The sequence below is a fragment of the Podarcis pityusensis genome (genome assembly GCF_964106645.2).
Source record: "Podarcis pityusensis genome assembly, chromosome: Z".
Taxonomy (NCBI): domain Eukaryota; kingdom Metazoa; phylum Chordata; class Lepidosauria; order Squamata; family Lacertidae; genus Podarcis; species Podarcis pityusensis.
Window position 1 is genome coordinate 16,205,510 of NC_138044.1, and position 24,233 is coordinate 16,229,742.

General features: G+C 45.9%; 1 protein-coding gene and 1 long non-coding RNA gene across 16 annotated transcripts in view; one reads left to right on the plus strand and one right to left on the minus strand.

Moving 5' to 3' along the window:
* The window catches only part of FNBP1 (formin binding protein 1), a 120,571-nt gene that overhangs the window by 22,210 nt on the left and 74,128 nt on the right, over positions 1–24,233 (plus strand). For all 15 annotated transcript variants that reach the window (XR_013981399.1, XM_080989817.1, XM_080989822.1 and 12 more), the window contains exon 2: positions 18,795–18,910. Coding sequence is in view for 14 of the 15 variants with exons in the window: in XM_080989817.1 (XP_080845943.1) it covers positions 18,795–18,910 (116 nt within the window). In the remaining variant the exon portion in view is untranslated. The remainder of the gene's footprint in view (positions 1–18,794; positions 18,911–24,233) is intronic.
* On the minus strand, positions 21,858–24,155 carry LOC308468091. The gene is made up of 3 exons (XR_013981464.1): positions 23,924–24,155; positions 23,636–23,820; positions 21,858–22,068 (listed from the first exon to the last, which is right to left on the minus strand). It is a non-coding gene; the product is annotated as an uncharacterized lncRNA (long non-coding RNA).

Consider the following 24,233-nt stretch of genomic DNA (forward strand, 5'->3'; position numbering starts at 1 on the left):
TGAGGGCCGTATCCCCTTACATGCAACCTTCCAAGGGCCACAGTAGTAATAGACACATCATTGGAATGGGTAGGCTTATTTGGGGGCAAAATATCTTTTTTGGGGAGTGCTGTAGGAAGACAATGCAAGTGAGATCAGGGGTTGGGGCGATTTTTATGACTTGAGGACCACATTCCATTCTAAGTAACTTTCTTGGAGCCCATCTCAGTGGTGGGCAGGGCCAGAGGCAAAAATGGGCCAAGCTACATATGCCAATTTTACTCCAGCACAGTAGGCTGGTTTCTGCAGTTAATTGCATGCCCAGGAAGCAGGAGGCATTAATGTCCAGGAACTATGTCCAGGAAGCAGGAGGCATTAGTTATCAGGGTTCAATGACACATCCTCGCCAGGCAGAAACACTCACGGAAGATGTGTGAGTTATGGATTTTTACCCTGCCAATATGCATTAGCACTCTGGGCTTAAGTGTTTCTGAGGCATTTAGTTACAAATCTGAACTGATTCTCAGAACTGCTTTTGCTTGCTTCAGTGGTTTAGAAAAGACACCAGATGGGTCATTGCTCAGTGGTAGGACATCTGCCTTGCATGCCCAAGGTCTTGGGTTCGATCCTTGACATCTCCAGTTAGAGCTGAGAAAGACCTGTGCTTGAAAACACGAGAGAGAGAGAGAGCTGCTGCCAGTCAGAGTGGACAACCCTGGGCTAGGTTGCCTGATTTGGTATAAGGCAGATTCCTGTGTTCCAGGTCAACGTGTGCAAAGGCCTTGTAATTGCCGCTTGCTACTTGTAACACGGGACACGGGTGGTGCCGTGGTCTAAACCACTGAGCCTAGGTCGGCGGTTCGAATTCCTGCGACAGGGTGAGCTCCTGTTGTTTGGTCCCAGCTCCTGCCAACCTAGCAGTTCGAAAGCACGTCAGAGTGCAAGTAGATAAATAGGTACCGCTCTGGTGGGAAGGTAAACGGTATTTTCGCACTCTGCTCTGGTTCACCAGAAGTGGCTCAGTCATGCTGGCCACATGACCTGGAAGCTGTGTGCCGGCTCCCTCGGCCAATAAAGCAAGATGAGCGCCGCAACCCCAGAGTCGGTCACGACTGGACCTAACGGTCAGGGGTTGCTTTACCTTACTTGGAAGAGCACCAAAAGAGCCTTGTGTTTGGGTTAGCTCAAAGGGGGTCCATCAAAGTCCAGCATCCTGTTTTCATACTGGCCAACCAGATGCCCCAGTGGGAAGCCTGCAAGCAAGACCTGAGTGCAACAGCAACTTGACGCTCCACCTTGTGATTCCTAGCAATTGCTACTCACAGGAATGCACTCGTGCCAGGATATTTCCCACCCACCCAGAGCAACTTCTCCATTTCATATGCAGTATGTCAACTAGGTTTCAAGGGTGGCAGCTGGAAGGCCTGTCCTGGCATCTAGAAAGCCTTCCGCATAGGGGAGAGCGGTCAGTTTGGAGAGCCTTTGAACCAGCACTGTGCATTGTGAAGGGAGGCAAAACATCCTTGATTTTATACATGGACAATGAAAACTGCACACAATATGTAGTTTGGTTACATTTTCTATAGCTGCAATAGGAAGATATGATGAAACATCTCGGCAGGGAGCTGGGGGCGGAAAATAACTTTACAAGGCAAAAAAAAAGTGTGGTTGCTCTTTTCCACAGAGTGTAATGGAAGGAATTACCTCTAGGAAATAACCTGCTCTCCAGGACAATTTTTTTTTAAACACTATTTGTGGGGGTTGGGGGGGGGAGCTCACTCAATTTACAATACATAAAGGTAAAGAGACCCCTGACCATTAGGTCCAGTCGTGGCCGACTCTGGGGTTGCGGCGCTCATCTCGCTTTATTGGCCGATGGAGCCAGCGTACAGCTTCTGGGTCATGTGGCCAGCATGACTTAAGCCGCTTCTGGCGAACCAGAACAGCGCACGGAAATGCCGTTTACCTTCCCGCTGGAGCGGTACCTAGTTATCTATTTGCACTTGGACGTGCTTTCGAACTGCTAGGTTGGCAGGATCAGGGACTGAACGACGGGAGCTCACCCTGTTGCGGAGTTTCGAACCGCCGACCTTCTGATCGGCAAGCCCTAGGCTCTTTGGTTTAACCCACAGCGCCCCCCACGTTGCTTGTAAATATGAAGGCAAGTTTTATTCAATGCACCAGAAGCAACTCTTGACATGCCTGTTTAGTGAGGCTGGCTTGAGATTCTTTTGGAGTGGTGTTTTATCAATGGCTGTGGAAGCTACAACTCTGAAATAAGGCATAGACTAAAACCTGAAGGTGGTCGAGCAGGATTGCCTGCCCATGCCCAGTGAACATAAGAAGAGCCTTTTTGGATCAGGCCAGTGGACTATGAAAGATCCTGAAAGATCTTCATTGGCTCCCAGTACATTTCTGAGCACAATTCAAAGTGTTGGTGCTTTAAAGCCCTAAACGGCCTCTGTCCAGTATACCTGAAGGAGCGTCTCCACCCCCATCGTTCTACCTGGACACTGAGGTCCAGCGCCGAGGGCCTTCTGGCAGTTCCCTCGCTGCAAGAAGCCGAGCTAAAGGGAACCAGGCAGCGAGCCTTCTCGGTAGTGGCGCTCACCCTGTGGAATGCCCTCCTAGCAGTTGTCAAGGCAATAAGCAAGTATTTTACTTCTAAAAGACAACTGAATGTAGCCCTGTTTAGGGAAGTTTTCAATGTCTGATGCTGTCTTGTTTTTAATATTTGGTTGGAAGCCGCCCAGAGTGGCTGGGGAAGCCCAGCCAGATGGGTGGGGTATAAATAATATATTATTATTATTATTATTATTATTATTATTTAGTCCAGCATTCTATTCTCATAGCAACCAATCAGATGCCTCAATGGGAAGCCTGCAAGGACGACCTGAGAACAAGAGCAACACTCTCCCCACTTGTGATTCTCAGCAACTTTTATTTAGAGGCACACAACTTCCAGTAGTGGAAGGAGAACACAGACATCATGGCTAGTGGCCATCAGATAGACTTATCCTCCATAAATTTCTCTAATCTTTTAAGGCCATCCAAGTTGTTGGCCTTCACTCCCACCTGTGAAGAAGTCCTTTATTTCATTTGTCTTGAATCTTCTCAACATTCAGCTTCATAGGATGTCTGTGAGTTTGGGTATTAAGAGAGGGGGAGGGAAAAAAATTTCTCTGTCCACTTTCTCTGTGCCATGCATAATTTTGTAGACTGTCTATCATGCCTCCTCTTACCTTTTCCCTAAACTAAAGCATCCATGGTATATGAGTGCACATGTGTGCTCCAGGGTAAAGATGCACATGAGCTGGGAGCCACAGTGAATGGCACGATGTCTAACTGTGGAATTAATTTTTGAAATTATCCCAAATCAGGCTGGAATTCTGGATGAGTGGAAGAGTGGGCGTTGGGCCAGTCTTGCAAATATCCCTACTAAATTTACTAGCCTGTATAGTTAATTTGATAGTTTGTTAGGAAACTAGTAGCACAGAAATACAGATGGCTGACCGCTTAGCAAGGCTGGTGGAGCATGCAGGATCCACCTCATACCAAGTGTGTGGGCGACAGAGTGACCAGTCCCTTGGCCAGCCTGCTTGTACTAGCCATAGAAGGAGCCAGCCCATTGAACTTACCATTCCTCTGCGACTACCAGGCAAGCTGTTAAATGCAAGGCTGAAGCTGGAGGAGCCGTCTCACCCTGATCACAATATTGGACACTTTGGGACTGATTCTCACCAGCAAAGCGTTGACAATTGCCTCCCAATAAATTCAGGTTGCAAAATTAAAATGGATTTGGTGCTCGTGTGTGATTAAACCCGCTTCCAAAAATCAATTTAAAAATTAGTCTCTTTTGCAGTAAGGTGACAGGAAAATGCTCCAGAAAGTGTGGGAATTCCCTGGGAAAACAGTATGGCAGCAATGCTTCTGAATGCAAGTTGCTGGAAACCATAGGAGGGGAGGGTGCTCTTGTGCTTGTGTTCTGGTTGAGGGTTTCAAACTGAGTCATCTGGTTGGCCACTGTGAGAAGAGGATGCCGGACTAGATGGGCCACTGGCCTGATCCAGCAGGCTCTTCTTAGGTTCTCAGATGTTTGTAGACGCTCTCTGCAATTTAAATCAGGATTAATGTTCAATAAACAGGCTGTCTGGAAGAGATCCAGAGATTTCTATCAGCCTCAAACTCACAGATTGTTCCTGTTGAGAGGCTCATTCTGACAGAAATCCAAGCAAAACTTTGAGCCTTTTTTTTTATCTCACCAATTTCGATAGAAGATCCCAAACAGATGCTTTATGAACTGTTCTGTTGAAATATCTGGGACTTGTTAGTGCTAAGCTCTGGCTGGATCATAACCTTAATTTTTCTTCCCTAGTTATCCCATGAATTATGATGATTTTTTTAAAAAAAAACCTCTTAGCATGGAAAACTGTCCCCAGCCGACAGGTGCACTAAACAAAAACGTGTATGTGTGTGTGTGTGTATATATATATATATATATATATATATATGTATGGAGCTTTATTGATGATATTAAATATTGATGGTGTCCTATAAGCACAATATCACACATCCATTTGGTTGATGGAGAATTAATTTGGATCGGAGGGTAAGCAACTCTTTCAAGAACCTCCGTCAAGAAAATGGATTTCTCTCTGCGTTAAGCAAAGGAAGACGTCTCTCTCTATAGCTCCCAACTGAATCTGTCGTTCTAGCAGATGAATTTCAAAAGTGCATACTGGTAGCATGTATAATTTACTGCTCCCGCATATATTGAAAAATAGATGCTCTCAGCTCTGTAAAGAATTTAAAAGGCCTTTGCTTTCAAGGGTTCCTGGAAAGTGAGCAGAGTGTGGATTGCAATCTAGGACATACCCTGATTCCTTCACCCATCACCCTCCACTGTGGATGCCTGTGGAACTGCGGAACACTAAAGCAGTGTTCTTCAAGCTTGAGTCCCCAGATGCTGTTGAACTACAACTCCCATCGTCACTAACCATTGGCTAAGCTGATTGGGGATGATGGGAACTGTAGCCCACCTGGGGCCCAAGGCTGAAGCGCACTGCTCTAGACCAAGGCTGGAGAACATCAGGACTGTGGGCCAGATGTGCCTGCCGAATCTCTCCATCTGGCGATTGGTACACTTCCCTCTTTCCAGATTTTGTGCCCTTGTCCCTGGCTTGCTAGCTTTCTGTATACAGGGAATACGCTGTTTGTATGGAGGAGCCACCAGCCAGCGTTTATCCCTTGGAGCAAGATTTAGGCCTTGGTATTGCTGCAACATTTCTAAATGTGGCATGCTTAGTAATGGTCGAAGCCACAGAGTACAAATGAAAGAACTTGGGGAGGGTGGGGGAAGGCTTGCAAAAATTGTGTAAATTTAATGGATGCATGAGTTCCAGTTAAATTATTCATTCCCCTAGTTGAACAAGTGCCTTTGTCTGCTTTTAATGGGTCAGCATTCTTTGCAAATATTTTCACTTTTTTCTTTCTTTCCCCACCTACCACCATGCATTCATGTATTTATTTCTGTGGGGGACTCTTGTTAACTTTTGTTTTTTTGGTTGTTGTTTTTTAAAAAACCTACCTAGAGACTTCTTTTTGTTTTTTAAGGGGGGAGGATTTTGGGGTCTGGTGCGGTCTGTGAAAATATGGCTTTGTTGGTTTGGTTTTAAAAAATCTGCTTTTTTGTTGTTCTGCTCGCCCTCAAATATCCAAATTTCCTTCTATATCTCTCTGTCTGTCTATCTATTTATCTATCTATGGATCAACATGAGACATGGGTTTAACTGGATCCAGCATTACACAAACACTCTTGGAAGTCTCCAGCTCTCTCAGAGACACACAAATGTCCATATTAAATGGGGTAGGCATGTTTGGGATGCTGTTCTACATTTCAAATTAGAATACTGACTCGTTCTCCACATCATGCGCCTTGAAGAAGGCAGGGAAGTCAGTGAAACTCATAGTCAGTGTAGTGGATAGAGTGCCAAACTAGGACCTAGAAGACCACGGTTCAAATCCCTACTTGGCTATGAAGCTTATTGGGTGTGCTCTTCAGCCAATCACTGCCTCTCAGCCTAACCTACCTCACAAGGTTGTTGTTGCAGGTAATAAATGAGGAGGAGGAGAACCTTGAACTCCTTGGAGAAGATGGTGATGCATAAATGCAATAAATAAATAAATAGGTATATAACCACCATGGCTTTCTTTAGTGTTATATGCCCCAAACTCACAGCTAGCACAGTCTACCATCTTCTCCTTCTCTGCTGTGGATGCAAGGAAGTGCTTGGAAGACTGACCTTCCTTTTTCAACTAGCTGGGGTTCCTTGTTAATGTCTGAATACTGGCAAATGGTGCTTTGTGTTCACTATGGCTTACTGTGGGCTTCCCCAAAGGGGTTGATATTGATGCTCTTTGGGATCAATAGGACAGTGTGCAGGGAGTAAACAAAGACCTAGGAGTCTCAAAGGATGTGCAATGATAATCCTACTTAGAGTAGGTCTAATGAAATTAATGGGCATGACTAACTTATATCGTGAAGCTGAGGCTCCAATACTTTGGCCGCCTCATGAGAAGAGAAGACTCCCTGGAAAAGACCCTGATGTTGGGAAAGATGGAGGGCACAAGGAGAAGGGGATGACAGAAGACGAGATGGTAGGACAGTGTTCTCGAAGCTACCAACATGAGTCTGACCAAACTGCGGGAGGCAGTGGAAGACAGGAGTGCCTGGCGTGCTCTGGTCCATGGGGTCACGAAGAGTCGGACACGACTAAACGACTAAACAACAACAACTTATACCTTAGACCAGCGCTGTTCTACACTGACTGGCATTAGCTTTTCAAGCAGGAGACATTCCCTACTCCATCTGTAGAATCAATCGGGGATTGTACCTGGGGCCTTCTGCAAAGCAGGTGCTCTGGTACTGATCTTCAGTTGTTCCCTGGATTCCTAAATGCTGCAGAATAGTTTGTATACCCTGTTGTAGGGACCCACACAAACACACAGACGGGGTCTATCTTGGCAAGTTTCAATACTGCTGCAGCCTTCCCAAAACAAAAGTTTACGCTTTCGTTTATTTCTGCTCCCTAGAGAGAGATATCATATGATCTTCTGATGCATCGATGGGTGACGTTTTTTAGTAATTTGCCGGCATGCGCCCAAGGGGGAAAGACCCGTAGCTGAATTGTAATGCAAATTATTATGATGTTTTAACAGCTGGTGATATAAAAGGATGCGCTTCATGGGGTGAAGAAGAGAGGGAGAGTTCTTGTTGCGATGTAGGGTCAAATTTGAAGGCTGGCAGCAGCTGTGAGCACATGTTTTGCTTCTGTGGGGTCCCAATTCCAATCTGTGGGTTGAGAACTTACGGAGAGTTTAGCTGCTGGATCAGGCCAATTGCCCATCTAGGCCAGCTTCTCACAGTGGCCTCAGTGGAAAACCAGCAAACAGGACCTGAGCACAAGATCTCTCTCCCTTCCTGCAGTTTCCAGCAACTGGTATTCAGAAGCATTGCTGCCTCCCAAATGCAGAGACAGAGCATAGCCATTGTGGCTAGTAGCCTTCGATAGCCCTTTTATCCATTAATTTTGTCTATTCCTCTTTGAAATTCTGTCACTTACTCACCTCTTACTCACGTTTTCCCTAAACAAAAATGCCCTCCACTTCCTTCCAGTGTAAAGTATTTGAGGTTCTAAATCTGGGAAAGTTGAAGGGAATTTGGAGACCAGCTGTTAGCCAACAAAGATGGGACTGGGTGGGATAGGGTGACTGTTTGAAGCTTTTTTACCTTGATTGCTGCACCTCCAAGTTATGTGCTGCATACATATTCAGGTGCTGAAACCATTAATCCCCCTTCCTGATTTCTTTTCCCATATGAATTTCACAAGCAAAACTTGGAAAGGTGCCTGGATTTCACACTGGGCTTGCCGTCAGCCATATGGATCCAATTGCGGTAAAAATCGCACACTGTCCAAAACCTCAGTATGTGTAAACCTACTTTATGGGAATCTAACTGCTGTTACTTTTTGGCCAAAAAAAAGGACGCAGGTGGCGCTGTGGTCTAAACCACTGAGCCTCCCGGGCTTGCCGATCAGAAGGTCAGCGGTTCGAATCCCCACAACAGAGTGAGCTCCCATTGCTCTGTCCCAGCTCCTGCCACCCTAGCAGTTCGAAAGCAGCCAGTGCAAGTAGAAAAATAGGTACTGCTGCAGTAGGAAGGTAAACAGAGTTTCTGTGCTCTCTGGTTCCATCACGGTGTTCCGTTGCACCAGAAGCGGCTTAGTCATGCTGGCCACATGACCTGGAAAGCTGTCTGTGGACAAATGCTGGCTCCCTCAGCCTGAAAGCGAGATGAGCGCTGCAACCCCATAGTCGCCTTCGACTGGACTTAACTGTCCAGGGGTCCTTTACATTTACCCTTACTATTTGACAGTTCAGCTCTGAAAAGCTATGCTTGTGTGAGTGTGTCAAGGAAGCAAGCTTGTGTCCGATTACAAAATTGGGCAGCAGACGCCTTTCAACACTGCTCTTCAAAATGTTGCGGATTTGGGTTTGGCTCAGGGATAGAGCATCCGCCCGTGCATGCAGAAGGCCACAGGTTCAATCCCCAGTGGCATCTTCAGGTAGGGCTGGGAGAGGCCACTATCTAAAAGCCTGGAGAGTGTAGACAGTACTGAACAAGATGGACCAATGATGTGACTCTGTATTATGCAGTTTCCTATATCTGTATTTGATTCAGTCCTTTATTGAGAATTATAAGGACAAGAGTCTTTTTTGAGGTGAGGAAGGGGTATCATAAAAATTGTGGGTGGTTGCAGTTTAGCAACATCTGGAGGGCCTCAGATTCACTGTTCTGGTTTTATGGGTTGTGAGAATCGCTTCTTCCAACTTCCGAGTTAGACTTGCATGGTTGAACTGTGTTTGGATGATTGGAGCCATCCTATGTTCCTGGGCTGCAAGAATGTGCCCTTTTCAATATGAAAATGAGTAATAAAATCATACAATTGATTCTAAGGTCCCTCTGGAGAAGGCGGGTGGGAAGAATTCAGAGGACTTGTCCTGTGTGCTCCAACACTCAGCATTTAGGAACACTGAAAACAGAATTTTAAGGCACTCCGAAAGAAGATACTGGAGCACTCCAAATCATTTGCCCATGCATGAGCACAGATAATTAAGTAGAAAGAACTGAAAAGCAACACAGGGAAATCTTTAATGCATCCCTAATCATTATTATTATTAAAAGTATAATTGTAAGGTTATTGTATGATCTTAGAAGGTTATATAACTTTAGAAAGGGACATGGCTGTGAGGAGATGTGGCTGTGGTTATCATGAAGGGACCTTCACTTACGAATCTGCCACCATACTCCTGGTCCTCGGACTCCAAGGGGGATGGAAAAGCCAGTGCAGAAGGGGGTACTTGAGGCAAGTGGCTTGTGCATCATCTGAATGCACAACACATGGGGCGGCACTTAATCCGCAGGCCCCACCCCATAAGTAAAACTTTTGACTATGTTTTGAAACCCCAGACCCTTGTATGGGAATCAGCTGGACTGTGGATTTCTGAAGTGGGTGGTTGATCTACTCTGGGTCATGATCCTCTCAGATCAGATCAGGCACATCGGCTTTGGAATCAGAAAAGGGTAGACTTCTCTTGTGTACACTGATGATGGCATATTATTAATCCTCCAGCTTCTCTTTCTCCCACATCCTTGATTCTGGAATGAAGTGATTTAAATTGCCAGCCCCGCAAAGGTGCAAACATATTAGCCAAGTGCCAAAGTGTGCCTCCTGCAAAGTTAAGCCATGAAGCCTGAAATGCCTGGTTTCGCCTGTTTAAATGAGAGGCTGAGTTTCTCTGTCCAAAAATAGGTTAGAAGAATATTTCCACCTGCCAGTGTCGGCCCTGCAGTGGGCATTTCTGGCGCAGTGGGGCTGCTGACTCTCATGGTTGAGTTCTGCTCACAGGCTTCCCATTCTGCATCTGGTTGGCGGATGTCAGAAGAGGATGTTAGACCTGATGGGCTGCTTTTGGGTTCATCCAGGTTCTTTTTATCCTCTACTTCCACTGCCTCAGAATACTAGTTGCTGGTGATCTTGCGGCGAGTAATACAAGGGGCTTGGAATTTCACAGGAAGTGAGGAACGTGCTGCGTGGGTGGGTGAATTTCAGTTCAGTTTGGGATTTAACATGGACCCACTTAAACCTTCCTTTCCAAAATGGCCCTGTTCTTCGCTTTAGTTGTGTCAGTGCTCAACCACCCATGTTTGCTGTTAGTTGGAACAGTACCAATAACCGTGTGTGTGTGTGTGTGTGTCTGTCTGTCTGTCTGTCTGTCTGTCTGTCTGAAGCTTAGAAAGATCCAGCCACTCTTCCCCTCCTTCATCTTGTTCCTTTCCAGTGCAGCCAACCGCATGTACTCCCAGGAGGCCCAGATATGCAGCTCTCATTAACTGAGAACTGCCGACTTAATTAACAGACACAGTTTGTGAAGGAGGAAAAGGTCTTATGACATTAGAGGCAGCTGAGTGGGACAGGAAGCTTTTTTAGGCTCCTTGATCTTCCTGAAAAATACTCCTCCACCTCCACCCCTACCCCTAGCTGACTCATATTTTCTGGATGCTGCTTTTATAGTACAAAACCTGCAACCATTTCGGCCACAAGTTGAAAGGAAAAGACAGAGGTGTGTCCGTCCCTCTTTGGCCTCCGAGCTGCAGTGGGGGGGGGTTGCTCCTTCCACACCGCAGCGGCTGTGACCAGGTGTTTCTGCTCAGCCTGCTCTCCAGATGTTTACCATTGATGGACAACTTGCCCATTAAGCATAAGGAAGAACATTCTGGCAGCAAGAGCTGTTTGATGGTGGAATGGGCAGCCTCAGAAGGTGCTGGCTCTCCTATGTTGGAGACTGGATACTGTGGTATCCTCAGGGCCCCTTGACAACCCCCTTCTTAAAGTCCTTTGTCTTTAAAATTTGGACCAGACGTCTCTTGTAAAAGGAGACAGCCTTCCCTAAAGAAGGACACATGGCCACCTTGTATTAGGATGTCATGTGAACAGAAAGTCTTCAGAGGGAGTGGTGATGTTCTACCTCAGCTGTGGGAATCCCAAGTGGGGAGAGGGGTGTTGCTCTTGTCCAGGTCTTGTTTGAGGGCTTCGTTTTGGGGTATCTGTTTGGCCTCTGTGAGAACAGGAGGGTGGTCTAGGTGGGCCTTTGGCCTGATCCAGCAGAGCCCGGCTTTGGTACAACAAAAGTAGTACATTTTGTTTCTTGCGGTGGGCAGCAGGCAGTGTTAGGAAGCCCCCCCCCTCCTCCGGGCAGGGTGTGAACACAACAGTCCTCCATCTGCGTTTGAAGCTGCTGGGCGACACTCCTTCTGGAGTTAGTCAAATGCAAGGCACGGTGGTCTCTGTGACCCGCAAAACTGTTAATAAATACTCACAATAAATCTGATAACCTTTTAAAGCTGCCACAAAACTCTCCTTTCTGTTTTCACCCACCCCCACCCTTGCAAGGGAATAACAGGAGCAGCCCTCTGGAAGCAATTGATCCCTAGTAGGGTCACTGAGACACTTATCTCTGAGGGGAAAATCGCAGCACTGAAGGCTTGTACCTAACGACATAGACTCATAGAATTGTAGAGTAGGAAGGGACCCAAGGGTCATCCCCCTGCAATACACAAATTCTGCCCATTGCCACTCCTGGGTGGTCTCGAACCACCAACCTTCTGGTTAACAGCTAGGCTCACTGACCCATTGCACCACATTGAGAGCAGGACTTTGTTTATCTACTTTTCACCAGAACAAGTAAGAGGTTTCATCTCAGCTATGTTCTCCCCTTCTAGATTCCTTGAAGGAAATAAGAGCAGAGCTTTTGCCACCTATCTCTGAATATCAAGGATGGAGGACAGTGGAATAGGGGAAGTGCGTCCTTTCAGCATGCCGTGTTCATCAGCTTCCCAGAGTCCTTTGGCTGTCCCCTGGCAGGAACAGACAACTGGGCAGAGATGAACTTCTTTTTTTGGAAGCGAATGGCTTGGTCTCAAGTGGACTGCAGGTTGCAAGATTAACAGATTGCCTTGGGGGGGGGCAGAAAATGCGGCTCCCTGATTTGAGGAACCATCAACCTCCTTTACCAATGAAACAGCCTCTCCGTAGCTGTGAAGCAGATTCCAATTGGCAGAGTAACATGTGTGTCCCCCCTCCTTCCCCAGGAATGCCAGCACTGTTGCTATGGCAGCATCTTGAAAACTGCCCTCTTTGTAGTTTAACCCCCTCCCGCCTTTCAAACTGCTGGGCTGGGATTTTTTTTCTGGGTTTTTTTTCTTTTTCGTTTTAACCTGCCAGGACTTTCTCTCTCTGAAAACAGCAGTGCTGCATGATGTGATTAAATGAAATTTAACGTAACACAAGAAGCAGGGATGCCCACCAACCTGTCTGGATTTAGAAGAGGGTTGCACAAATTCATGGAGGAGGAGAGGGCTGTCAAAGGCTATTTAGCGGCAGCTTCATGCCTCACAGCCTGGGATCACCGCTCATTCCTCCTGCCTCCACAATAGCGGCAGCAGGAGCAATGGTACCAGCATGGTACCCTGGTACCTCATGCGAGTGTCGGTGCCCCCCAGGTGTGGGGCTGATTCTAAGGTTGGGCGATGTATCTTGGCTGCTTCTCCACACCTTATTTCCTCCTTTCTCCTTATTTCAGACATCATGATGTACTGCTATATCACCGTGTTTAGCTGGTTGAAATCTTGATATTGTCCAGCCCTAGTTGCAGACTCTTCTCCCTTGGAGGTTTTAGAGCAGAGGTTGGATGGCCATCCATGCGGTGTATGATTTAGCTGTGTTTCTTGCATTGCAGGGGGTTGGAATAGATGACCCTTGGGGTCCCTGCCAACTCTACCATTCTGTAATTTTAACCTTAATTTTAACCTATAAGTTTAAATGGCTTTAGAAGAGGATTAGACACAATTCATGGAGGAGCAGGCTATAGATGGCTATGATAACTCTGCTCTGCTCTCCGCAGTCGGAAGCAGCAATTCTTCTGAATACCAGTTGTGAATACCTTGAATACCTGTTGCGGGCTTCCAATAATCATGTGGTTGGCCGCTCTGAGAACTAGCTGCTGGACTAGATGGGCTCCCTTTAGCTTGATCCAGCAGGCTCTTCTTTTCTTATGCTTGGTCAAGAAATTGACCCTTGAAGTTTAGCAATGTTAAAGTTTAGCAAGGTGGCCACCTCTCCCGTTATACAAGTCAGGGTTTCACTTTACACTGGAGAGAGATCTCTTGCCTGCAGTGACACCACTTGCTCTGAAATGTTCTTATTCCGAAACTCATCCTCTTCGCAAGTGTTACGTTTATGCAAGATTCATGCACCGGTTTTCTCAGTAGGCCTTACTTATTTTCTGCGAATCGGAGGAAGTGGTTTATTTCAAAAGCAGCCGCTTTTTAGATGGCTTTAAGAACAAGAAATACTCAAGAAATACTTGCCCATCTCCTCTCAAGCAAAGCAGCATGCAACTTCATCTTTTGACACCAGCTTTATAGTCTAGTGAAAAACAGTGTCATATCAGACAACCGGAATCAACTCTCTCTCTCTTGATTAAGCAGTGTAATATGTAGGATAGTTTGCTGCTCAGATCACCCTAGGTCAGAAGGGAGGAGCTTCTGACCCTCCAGATGTTTGCTGTACTACAACTCCCATCGTCACTGACCATTGACTACAACTCCCAGCATCCCGGGCTGTTGGCTGCAACTCTCAGCATCCTTGACTATTGTTCTGAGGCTGGTGGGAGCTGGAATCCAGCAAAATATGGAGGAACAGGTTCTCACAACCCTCATCTAGAACAAAGACTTAGATAACAGGCTCAGTATGCAGTAACTAACCAATAATGCTTGTTTTGTTTTTAGGCAGGGCTATGCCACGTGGGTGGCGCTGTGGGTTAAACCACTGAGCCTAGGGCTTGCCGATCAGAAGGTTGGCGGTTTGAATCCCCGCAACGGGGTGAGCTCCCGTTTCTCGGTCCCTGCTCCTGCCAACCTAGCAGTTCGAAAGCACGTCAAAGTGCAAGTCGATAAATAGATACCGCTCCAGCGGGAAGGTAAACGGCGTTTCTGTGCGCTGCTCTGGTTCGCCAGAAGCGGCTTAGTCATGCTGGCCACATGACCCAGAAAAACTGTCTGTGGACAAATATCGGCTCTATCGGCCAGTAAAATGAGATGAGCGCCGCAACCCCAGAGTTGCCTGCGACTGGACTTAATGGTCAGAGGTCCCTGTACCTTTACCTATGCCAAATGTTCTCCAGTTTCAGTTTTAGGGTTGGAAATAAAAGATTTCAGCAGGTTATAATTTCCCCCTCAAAAAGAGATTGCACAGATGTTTAGCTTGCTTTGATCCCAGATGTTATATTACCCTCCCGTTCCCCAGGCCGTTCCTGGTACTTTGGTATAATTCTTTCCTAACTCTCCCACTGCATTCCACCCAGCAAAGCTGCTGCTTTCTCCTCCCTAGATCAGTCACATAGGTGATCCTAGCCAATTCAGGATCCCCAGTGCTCTGTTGCAAGAAGGAGCAGAGGCAGGAACCATGGTCGCAGGCCTCCCGTATTCATGTAAGAAGTTCATCTATTTGCAGGATTTATTTGAAGGATTTTGCAAACTAAACTTCCTTCTACTGCAGAGAAAATATCTGGGGTCATTAAGAGAGTCAAGATGGCTTCCAGATGGTTCTATGAACTCAAATAAAGAGATTCTTTTTTTTCCAGGGAATATTTCCTAAATTTTGAATGATGACGCATAATTGGTTTTTGTGCACTTTGAAATTTATGTCACACCACCAAACCTGGATGGGTTTTGAAAGGCAAATGAAGGCAAATTCATGGAGGATAAGGCAGCCATGAACCTTCTGCTTCCAGCCCCATGTTCTAAAACTCACCCCCCCCCCAAAAAAAAGTGAGAAGAAGGGAATGTTGTTGGTTAGTATAGCTGACAATGTTTGTAAAATGTTTCCAGTGGTTTTGTCCCAGCCTGGATCTGTCTGAATGTTGCACGAGGGTTTGAGTTTCACATCCCTGGGAAGGTTAATTTCAGAGCATCGTGGAAACATTGAAAGAGATTGCACCAAGCCCTACTGCGGAATCATTTCCCCAAATGGCCTAGGGACTACTGATACTGAATGTTAAAAAGGGGATCTCAGCCACCACACTGGAGAAACTGAAAGAGGCTTTGCATGCGGAAGATCCAGGCTCAGCCTTAGGCATTTACAGGTAAAAGGATCTGGTAGGACCAAGGCTGGAAACTCTAGGCCTGGATATCTGATGTGACCCTCTGGGAATGCCCCATTGCAACTTCCTTGAGTGTTTTGCCTGACTGGGGTGTCTCTTGCTTGCCTAGATGAAAGGTAGAGAGCAGGGTATGTGCAGAAACTGGCCTACTGTACAATGATAAAATGTGCATTCATTCATTCATTATAAATATTGAATATTATTTCATCACATTTATATCCCGCTGGATTGCAAAAAATAAAATAAAAATACCCACTTCAAAGCAGCTTACCAAAAAACATTAAAATTATCAGCAAGATAAATTAACAGTAATCTAAAGTGTTCGAAAAGTAAAAATAACAATGGACTAAAACATAAAAACTCACAGCAGCTTTCTAAACATCTGGGTAGGCTTGTCTAAACACAAAATGTTTTAGCAATTGCTGAAAAGAGCAAAGTGAAGGCGGCTGTCTGATATCAATAGGCACAGAGTTTAAGGTGCTGCCACAGTGAAGTACTGTAGTGCTTTCTTACAAATGAAGAATGGAGATTTGTTGCCACACCGACTTTCACCTCTGGTCCCACCCACCACTGGGTAACCAGCAATGGGAAAGACCAGGATAATTCCTGCCGGTCAGAGCAGCCAATATTAGTGTCGATCAGCAGAATATTTTGAGTTGTAGGGTAGTTTCCTATGTATCTTTTCTTGAAAAGTTATGTACCGTATATTAGGCAAAACAGTGTACAAGCCTTAGATTGGTTTAGAATGCAGGATGCTTGATTGAAAGGCGAGCAGTATTTTGAGACTTGGGTAAATAATGCCTGGAATCCAAGTTCAGTCTCTGAAGAAGTGGGGGGTTTGAAAAGAGGGCAGCTGAGATCTCTTGTTTAGGCTGAAGAGTTTTCTGTGTGTGAGATCATGCTAGAGGTCTCTCTGATTTTTTTCTTTCCATAAGGAAGCATGATGGTTCACAGGAAGTACTGCACAGGAAAAGGTGGTGTCACTTGTGCTTTGGAAGCAATGCAGCTAAATATTTAGAAAGGTTTCAGAGGCAGGATACCCTCAGAGTACCGTATTTTTTGCTCTATAAGACTCGCCTTTTCCATCCTAAAAAGTAAGGGGAAATGTGTGTGTGTCTTATGGAGCAAATGCAGGCTGTGCAGCTATCCCAGAAGCCAGAACTGCAAGAGGGATTGCTGCTTTCACTGCGCAGCGATCCCTCTTGCTGTTCTGGCTTCTGAGATTCAGAATATTTTTTTTCTTGTTTTCCTCCTCCAAAAACTATGTGCGTCTTGTGGTCTGGTGCGTCTTATAGAGCGAAAAATACGGTAATTGTTATCCATGCCACTATGCATCTTCTTTATATTGCACTTGTGGCATCAAATCTGATTGGCTGCAGTGATACGGAATGTTCAGCAAATGCTACCAGAATGTTTGCAGTGCAGCTTCTGCAAGGGGAGACGCAATTGGCATTTTGGCTGGGATTAAAATCTTCCATAGTCCCCAAGGGACAGGAGTTCTTGTTTACTTTTTTTCCTCCTGGGAACAGCTTTAGTATTAGTGAGAAATTCTAGGAGGTAGGGAAGCCATGGGGCAAGGAGCCTGATGAAGAAGAAACTTAAAGAGTGTGGAGTAGGTAGCGGACTGATATTTCTCACTGAGGTCATGTATTTGTGTCTATGCTATATTACTCCAGATGTGGCTCACATGTTTGAATGTTCCTCCATTAAAACACACACAAACAAATCCCTGCACATAGAAAATATGAGAGAGAAGTCCAGGCCTAAAATTCTTTTTGCTGACAGGCTAGCTTTCTATGTGCAGGGATTTTTATGTTTAGATTGAAAGAGCATTCAGCCATGAAAAACTCCAACTACAGCCTAAAGTGGTTGTGAAACAGGATAACCACAGTTTCCAGAGGCTTGGAGCTCATCTTCGTAGACACAATATGGTGCATTATATGAACATAAGAAGACCCTGCTGGATCTGGACAAATGAGGCCCATGTAGTGCAGCATCCTATTCTCACAGTGGCCAGCTTGATATACCATGGGAAGCCAGAAGCAGGACTCAAGCACTAGAGCCCCCTCTCTCCCTGTGGTTTCCAGCAATTGCTACTCAGAAGCATGGCTGATTCTGATTGTGGAGCCGAAGCATAGCCATTCTAGCTAGGAGCCATTGATAGCCATAAAGGTAAAGGTAAAGGGACCCCTGACCATTAGGTCCAGTTGTGACCGACTCTGGGGTTGCGGCGCTCATCTCGCTTTATTGGCCGAGGGAGCTGGCATACAGCTTCCAGGTCATGTGGCCAGAATGACGAAGCCGCTTCTGACAAACCAGAGCAGCGCACGGAAACGCTGTTTACCTTCCCACCAGAGTGGTACCTATTTATCGACTTGCACTTTGACGTGCTTTCGAACTGCTAGGTTGGCAGGAGCAGGGACCGAGCAACGGGAGCTCACCCCGTCACAGGGATTCGAACCGCCAACCTTCTGATTGGCAAGTCCTAGGCTCTGTAGTTTAACCCACAGCGCCACCTACGTCCCTATTGATAGCCATATCCTCCACAAATTTGACAAGTCCTCTTTTAAAGCCATCTACATTGGTGGCCATCAGTGCCTCCTGCAGGAGCGAGTTCCATAGTTTATGAACTCTGGGGGGGGGGGGATTCCCCTTCATCTGTCCTCAATCTTAAAAGATGAGTTATAGTGTCAGGAGAGAGAGAGGAAAACTTTTCTCTATCTACTTTCCCAATGCCTTACATCATTTTATGAGCTTATATCATGCTGCCCTTTACTCACCTTTCACTAAACCTTAAAGTCCCAAACTCTGCAGTCTTTTCTCATGGGGAGACTCATTCCATCCCTCTCAAAATTAATCCCCTAAAGTTTTTTATTTTGCCACCAGCCATCAGTTTTGTGATTTTTAGTGCATCCTTCCCCCTCCTGCCTGCCACAAAGACCGGAGGGGGGAGGAGAATTTGTGGGTGACCAAGAGGTCTGCTCTCCCCCACCTGATCTGCTCTTCCTCTCAGTTTGAGAAACTTTATAAGAAGCATCCGCCTTGCAGCTTCTTCTGAAAGCAGGGAGAGGCTGTGAGTCACACCAGTTACCTTCTCACATAGGGATATATCTTCATCAGTTACAGGTCATGTTTACTCACAAGATTCCCTGAGAAAGAGGGAAGTCAGGGAGAGAAATTGCTGAAACGTTTGTTAGGACAACTGGTGCTCATGGTTATTGGCCTTGCACCAAAGCCAGCGACTGCACTGCAATCCTAAAAGCACTTACTCAACAGTAAAGCTGTGATCCTGTATATAGGCTCAACTGGAAGCAAGCTGCATTGAGCTCAACCGAACATCCTTCTGCGCTAGGCATGTACAGAATCATTCTCGTAAGTCAAACAGTGGGGATTGCATCTAAGATGGGACTGGACCCCAGATAGAGTGTTTATTGGTGATTTTCTTTTTAATGACTGAAAATAAAAATGTCAATTGTGATTTGCACCAAGGCAAATGAATCCAATTTTATTTTCCTTTGTTTTTTGCTCTGCAGGATCAATTTGACAACCTTGAAAAACACACCCAGTGGGGGATCGACGTTCTGGAAAAGTACATCAAATTTGTGAAAGAGAGGACGGAGATTGAGATCAACTATGCAAAGCAACTTAGGTGAGTCTGTTTGCCAGTTTTGGAAGATTGTTTCATTTCTAGGTTTGGTCATAGGCTATCCTTTTAAAGATAATTTTGGGTGGTAGCTATTTAGAACTTCAAAGTATTTGGTATTTCCCAGCTAAATTGTACTCAGAGTAGACCCATTAATATGAATGTATCTGTGTTAGTCACATCCCCTAGTTTTTATGGGTTGTAAAAAAACACACACACAAAACCCCACCCTTAAGGATACCGCAAGCCTGCTGGTTGCATTCCTCTTAGTAAGGGGTCAGCAAACTTTTTCAGCAAGGGACCAGTCCACTGTCCCTCAGACCATGTGGGGGGCCAGACTATATTTTGAAAAAAATATGAATTCCTATGCCCCACAAATAACCCAGAGATACATTTTAAATAAAAGGACATATTCTACTCATGTAGAAACACACTGATTCCCAGACCATCCGCGGGCTGGATTTAGAAGGCGATTGGGCTGGATCCGGCCCCTGGGCCTTAGTTTGCCTACCCATGCTCTTACTCATGGTTAATTCTTCCATTGGCACTCAGAGAATTAAGTTTGCTAATACTATGTAAACAGGGATGGGAAATCTGTTGCCTACGGATGTTGTTGAACTACAACTCCTATCTTTCCTGACTGATGGTCATGCTGGTTGAGGATAACGGGGAGTCCAACTGTAGTCCATGCATTGGTAACTTCAAGACTGGATTACTGCAGTACGCTGTATATGTGGCTGCCCATGGGCCCGGTTTGGAAGCTCCAGCCAGCTGGTGCCGAATGCGGAGGCCAAGCTGTTGGTGGGGGCACCTCGCTGACAGCATTCAGCACCCTTGTTGAAGCATCTTGCACTGGCTGCCTACCCACCACCGAGCCAGGTTCAGGGTCTTTGTAATAATTTACGAAGCCCTTAACAACTGAAGTCCAGGGTACTGCCTGAACCCATTCCTCTCTGAGCATGATCAGTGAGAGCATCACTGGTTGTTTCCTGAGTTGGCGAGGCTAATTTAACAGAAGCGAGCATCCAAGCCTTTAGTGTCATTGGCCCAGCCCTGTGGAACTATCTGTCCACTGAAGATTCAGCAGGCACCTTCTGTGCCAACCTTTTAAATGCCTGCTGAATTTTTTTTCCTATTCCATCAGGCCACTGCAGGCAGCTAAGAGTACATCTTTCCACAATAGTTTGCTGATTTCTGGCTTTAACTTCTTTTATATAGCTTTTATTATATGGCTTTGTGTTTAATTGTAGTAAAATGCTCTTGTGTGTTTGTGTGTGAATGAACAGCAGTATATATATATCTTTTTATAAATGAAACAAACAGATAAATGAGCAGAATACTGTGGGGCAAAGGGTCCTCATCCCATGGGTACGGGATGCCCTTTTGTGTGATCCAACAAAGTTATTCCTGTGCTACAGCCAATGCAGCCCTCTTGACCGCTGGTGACTGGTGTCCATTGAGACTTGGGCAGAAGGCAGGGAGCCCAGGCAGGAGCCAGAGCCAACTCATTCCCGGTTTGCCCCTCCACCCTCCTTCCTGCTGAGCTGTACAATGGGCAACACTAAGAGGGGAAGGTAAATGAAGCTGACAGGCAGGGCCACGACCCGCTGGACTAGTTGTAAGTAAGAAAGGCAGGTGGGTGGAAGCTGGCTGAGGGCAGACAGGTTGGCGGTGCAGCCCTCTTCATTTATCCAAATGCATCAACTTCCACTGATCTCAGTCTCCTATGTGCAGCAGCTATCCTCTCCAAGATAGGCCTACTGTTATAAATCTTGTGGGCCTTTTTAAAAGCAGTTTTGAAACCCAAAAATGATTTTTGAGGGGTTTTTTCCCCCTGGTAACTTTAATCCCATGGCTAATCTTTCTCACACGCCTCCTAATCTCCTATGTTTGAGGCAAAGGAGAAAGTAACCAGTCTTTTCTCTTCGAGGTGCATCTGACTGAGGAAAGTCCTGCAGGCTCAGAGTTAATAATAATAATAATAATAATAATAATAATAATAATATTTTTTATTTATACCCCGCCCTCCCCAGCCAAGGCCGGGCTCAGGGCGGCTAACAAGCAATAATAAAAACAAGTTGAATGAATACAACTTAAAAGCAAGATTAAAATACAACATTAAAATATTGAAACATTAAAATATATTAAAATGCAGCCTCATCACAGGAGGAGAAAGGAAAAAGAAAAGAAGAAAGAGGGGGAGGGAATCAAATTGGCTCCAAGCCAAAGGCCAGGCGGAACAACTCTGTCTTACAGGCCCTGCGGAAAGAAATCAGATCCTGCAGGGCCCTGGTCTCATGAGGCAGAGCGTTCCACCAGGCCGGAGCCAGTGTTGAAAAGGCCCTGGCTCTGGTGGAAGCTAATCTAACTTCCTTAGGGCCCGGGACCACTAGGGTGTTGCTATTTATGGACCTTGAGGCTCTCCGTGGGGCATACCGGGAGAGGCGGTCCCGTAGGTATGAGTTAGTGGAGAGCAGTGTGGAAACTGCAACCAAAAAGTTGCAGTATACTTCCGCCTCTTCGAAAGAGCACCCCTGACGGTTCTTGCCCGCTTAAGAAGGGACTGTGGTGCAGTGATGAAGTGCATGCTTTGCACGCAGAAAGCCTCTGGTTCTGTTCCCAGCATGTCCAATAAGTTGGGTCTGGATGAACCCCCCCCCCCAGCAGTCTGAAGTCCTGCAGAGCCACTGCACTCAATGATACTGAGATAGATGGACCCAGTGGTCAGATTCAAATCATTTAGCTTAATTCAGACCCATGAGGTCTAGAATCTTAGCTTTATTTCTAGGGGGAAAGGACTGTTGCTCTGTAGCAGAACAAATTCTGTGCATCCAGAAGGCTCCAAGTTCAATCCCTGGCCTCTCCACAAAGGGCTGGGAATGTGCTGTTAATATTATTACCATTGCATTTTACTTCTACTACTACTAATAATAATATATTTATACCCGGTCTGTTGTGGCCTGTAATGGAGATAAAACTGGGCAGAAATTCAGAAGGCGGGGAGCCATCTTTAGACACAGCCATCACCTTGCAGCTGAAATCTCTGCTGTTATATGTTTCATCGTTAGGCTCAGGTGCCTCTCTTCAGGGGGATGACCTTGCTGTTCTTCTAACTTTCGATGTCCCCATTTAGCAAGGAGCACCATAAAGCACAGCTTGGTCTCCTTGCTTGTTGGGAACAAGGTGAAAGCAAATGTGTTACATATTTATCAGACGAGATGAATTCCTGAAGGTTTAGAGCTGTGAGTGCCTAACAGTGATCACAGGTGGGGAGTGCTGGTAGAAAGGGGACTGAACGTGGGAGCACTGAGAAAATAAAAGGATCAACAAGGTTTGCAGGAGTACGTTTAAAAAATAATTAACATTTAAGGGGGCACCGTGTCAAAAAGCAACATGGAATGTTGACTTTTGGTAAGGCAGGATGGCTTGGAGTCTCCTAGAAGAAGACATGGCTAGCTGGCTGGCTGGAACCCTGATCAGGAGCACTTCTGTTTAATGAGGATACGCTGCAACATTTTCCTGCTGACTCATGCCTTATGGCACATAATAGTCAGGCAGAACCTCAATTTTCAGCAGTTGTATACATCTGTCCAACAGGTACAGTAAAAAGGAACAGGAGAGGGGACTTCCGGTCTTGCTTGTTGGCTTTCCAGAGGCATATATTGGAAGCAGGAGGCTGGATTAAGCTGGTCCTGAAATCATAGAACATAGAGCTGGGAGGGACCCAAAGGGTGACCAAATCCTACCCCCTGTAATGCAGAAATTGCAGGTTCTCTTCATCTGTCTTAGCATGTGACCAATTTTGGGGGAAATGTTCCTTTCCAGCTAGGGGTGAACAAACCTGTAAATTTCAATTTCCCTCAGTATCTCACTCCTCCACCCCCCAGCCCCACTCAATTTCAGTTCTGCACGTGTCTCCAGCAATTTGCAGAAAAAACCTGTGAAGATTCCACAGCGTCTTAGTGTACGAATTTCTCTTAATAAATGCATTCTTGTACGCACATCTTTGACCAATACACACCAATATTGCATATGTTTGCTTAGGCAAGAGGCAGTGTTGCGTACTGGTTACGTTGTCAGACTAGGACCTGAGAAGGACCAGGTTTCAAATCCTCCACTCAGCCATGAAGCTCACTGGGTGTGACCAGTCACTGCCTTTCAGTCCAACCTTCCTCACAGGGTTGTTTTGAGGATTAAAAGAGAGAAGGCAGATAATCATGTTTGCCACCTTGGGTTCCTTGGATATGGGATACAAATACAATATAAATAAATAGTTTGGTGTAGTGGTTAGAGTGTCGGACTGGAACCAGGGAGGCCAGGGTTCAAATCCTCACTCGGCCATGAAGCTCACAGAGTGACCTTGGACCAGTCTCTGTCTCTCAGCCCTGCATGGTCCTTGTGGGGATTTAATGGGGGCAGCGGGAAGAGAACCATGTACATCACCGTGAGCTTGGAGGAAAATATGTTCTATAAGTGCAATAAATAAATAAAAATAATGCAATGCGTTTTTGCATGTCATTTCATGAGCGCATTCTTTTTAAGGCAAGCTCTTCCCTAATGTAACATATTCTTTACACTTTGTTTGTCTGGAGAACCACACTACAAAATTCAGTGCAGGGTGGATTTTGAAGTATCAATTGTGTTTTGGTTCGCAGGTCAGTTTGAGAAGCACAGATCGGGTAGCTTCTCATTAAAATGCAAAGAAAATGGGATTTCTCTCCCGTTTCGTACCTTCAGCATGACAGCGGCCAGATAATAAGCAGATGAAAATGTGTTCCTGAGGCATCTCCTGGGCATCAGCAGGGAGACGTGCGCACGTGTTTTTGTGCATTCTGGATTTGGGCACCCATCTCACTGGCATTCTCTCTGCGCTCCAGGAGAATTCTCAGGCATATCCGACTTCTTTCCGGAGTGATCTGGCGAGAATGAGGAGAGTCAGCCAAGCAGAACATCGGCCATGCAGGCCTTGAAATCCCTGAAGGGGGTGGGGGTGGGGGGGACAAGACCCTGTTAGCTCACCATCTCAGATGCAGCTGCTCCAAACTCAGTTGTAGAGAGGGAGGGAGGCAGCGGCAGATTTCACCATGGGCAAGATGCTGGTGAAGAAGGATGGGTTGGGGTGGCAGACATCTGCATGGAACAGACAGAGATGGGGTAGGAAACATAAACGAGACCCACTTGACCCACACACCAAAAGAATAATAATTCTGCATTTGGGATTGCAGATTCCTGCAGCCTCTATAAATTTACATGAATGGCACAGGTTTGCATGACTTCTGTTTTGAGGATAACTAGGGATGGGCGATAAATAAAATTTGGCTTTCATTTA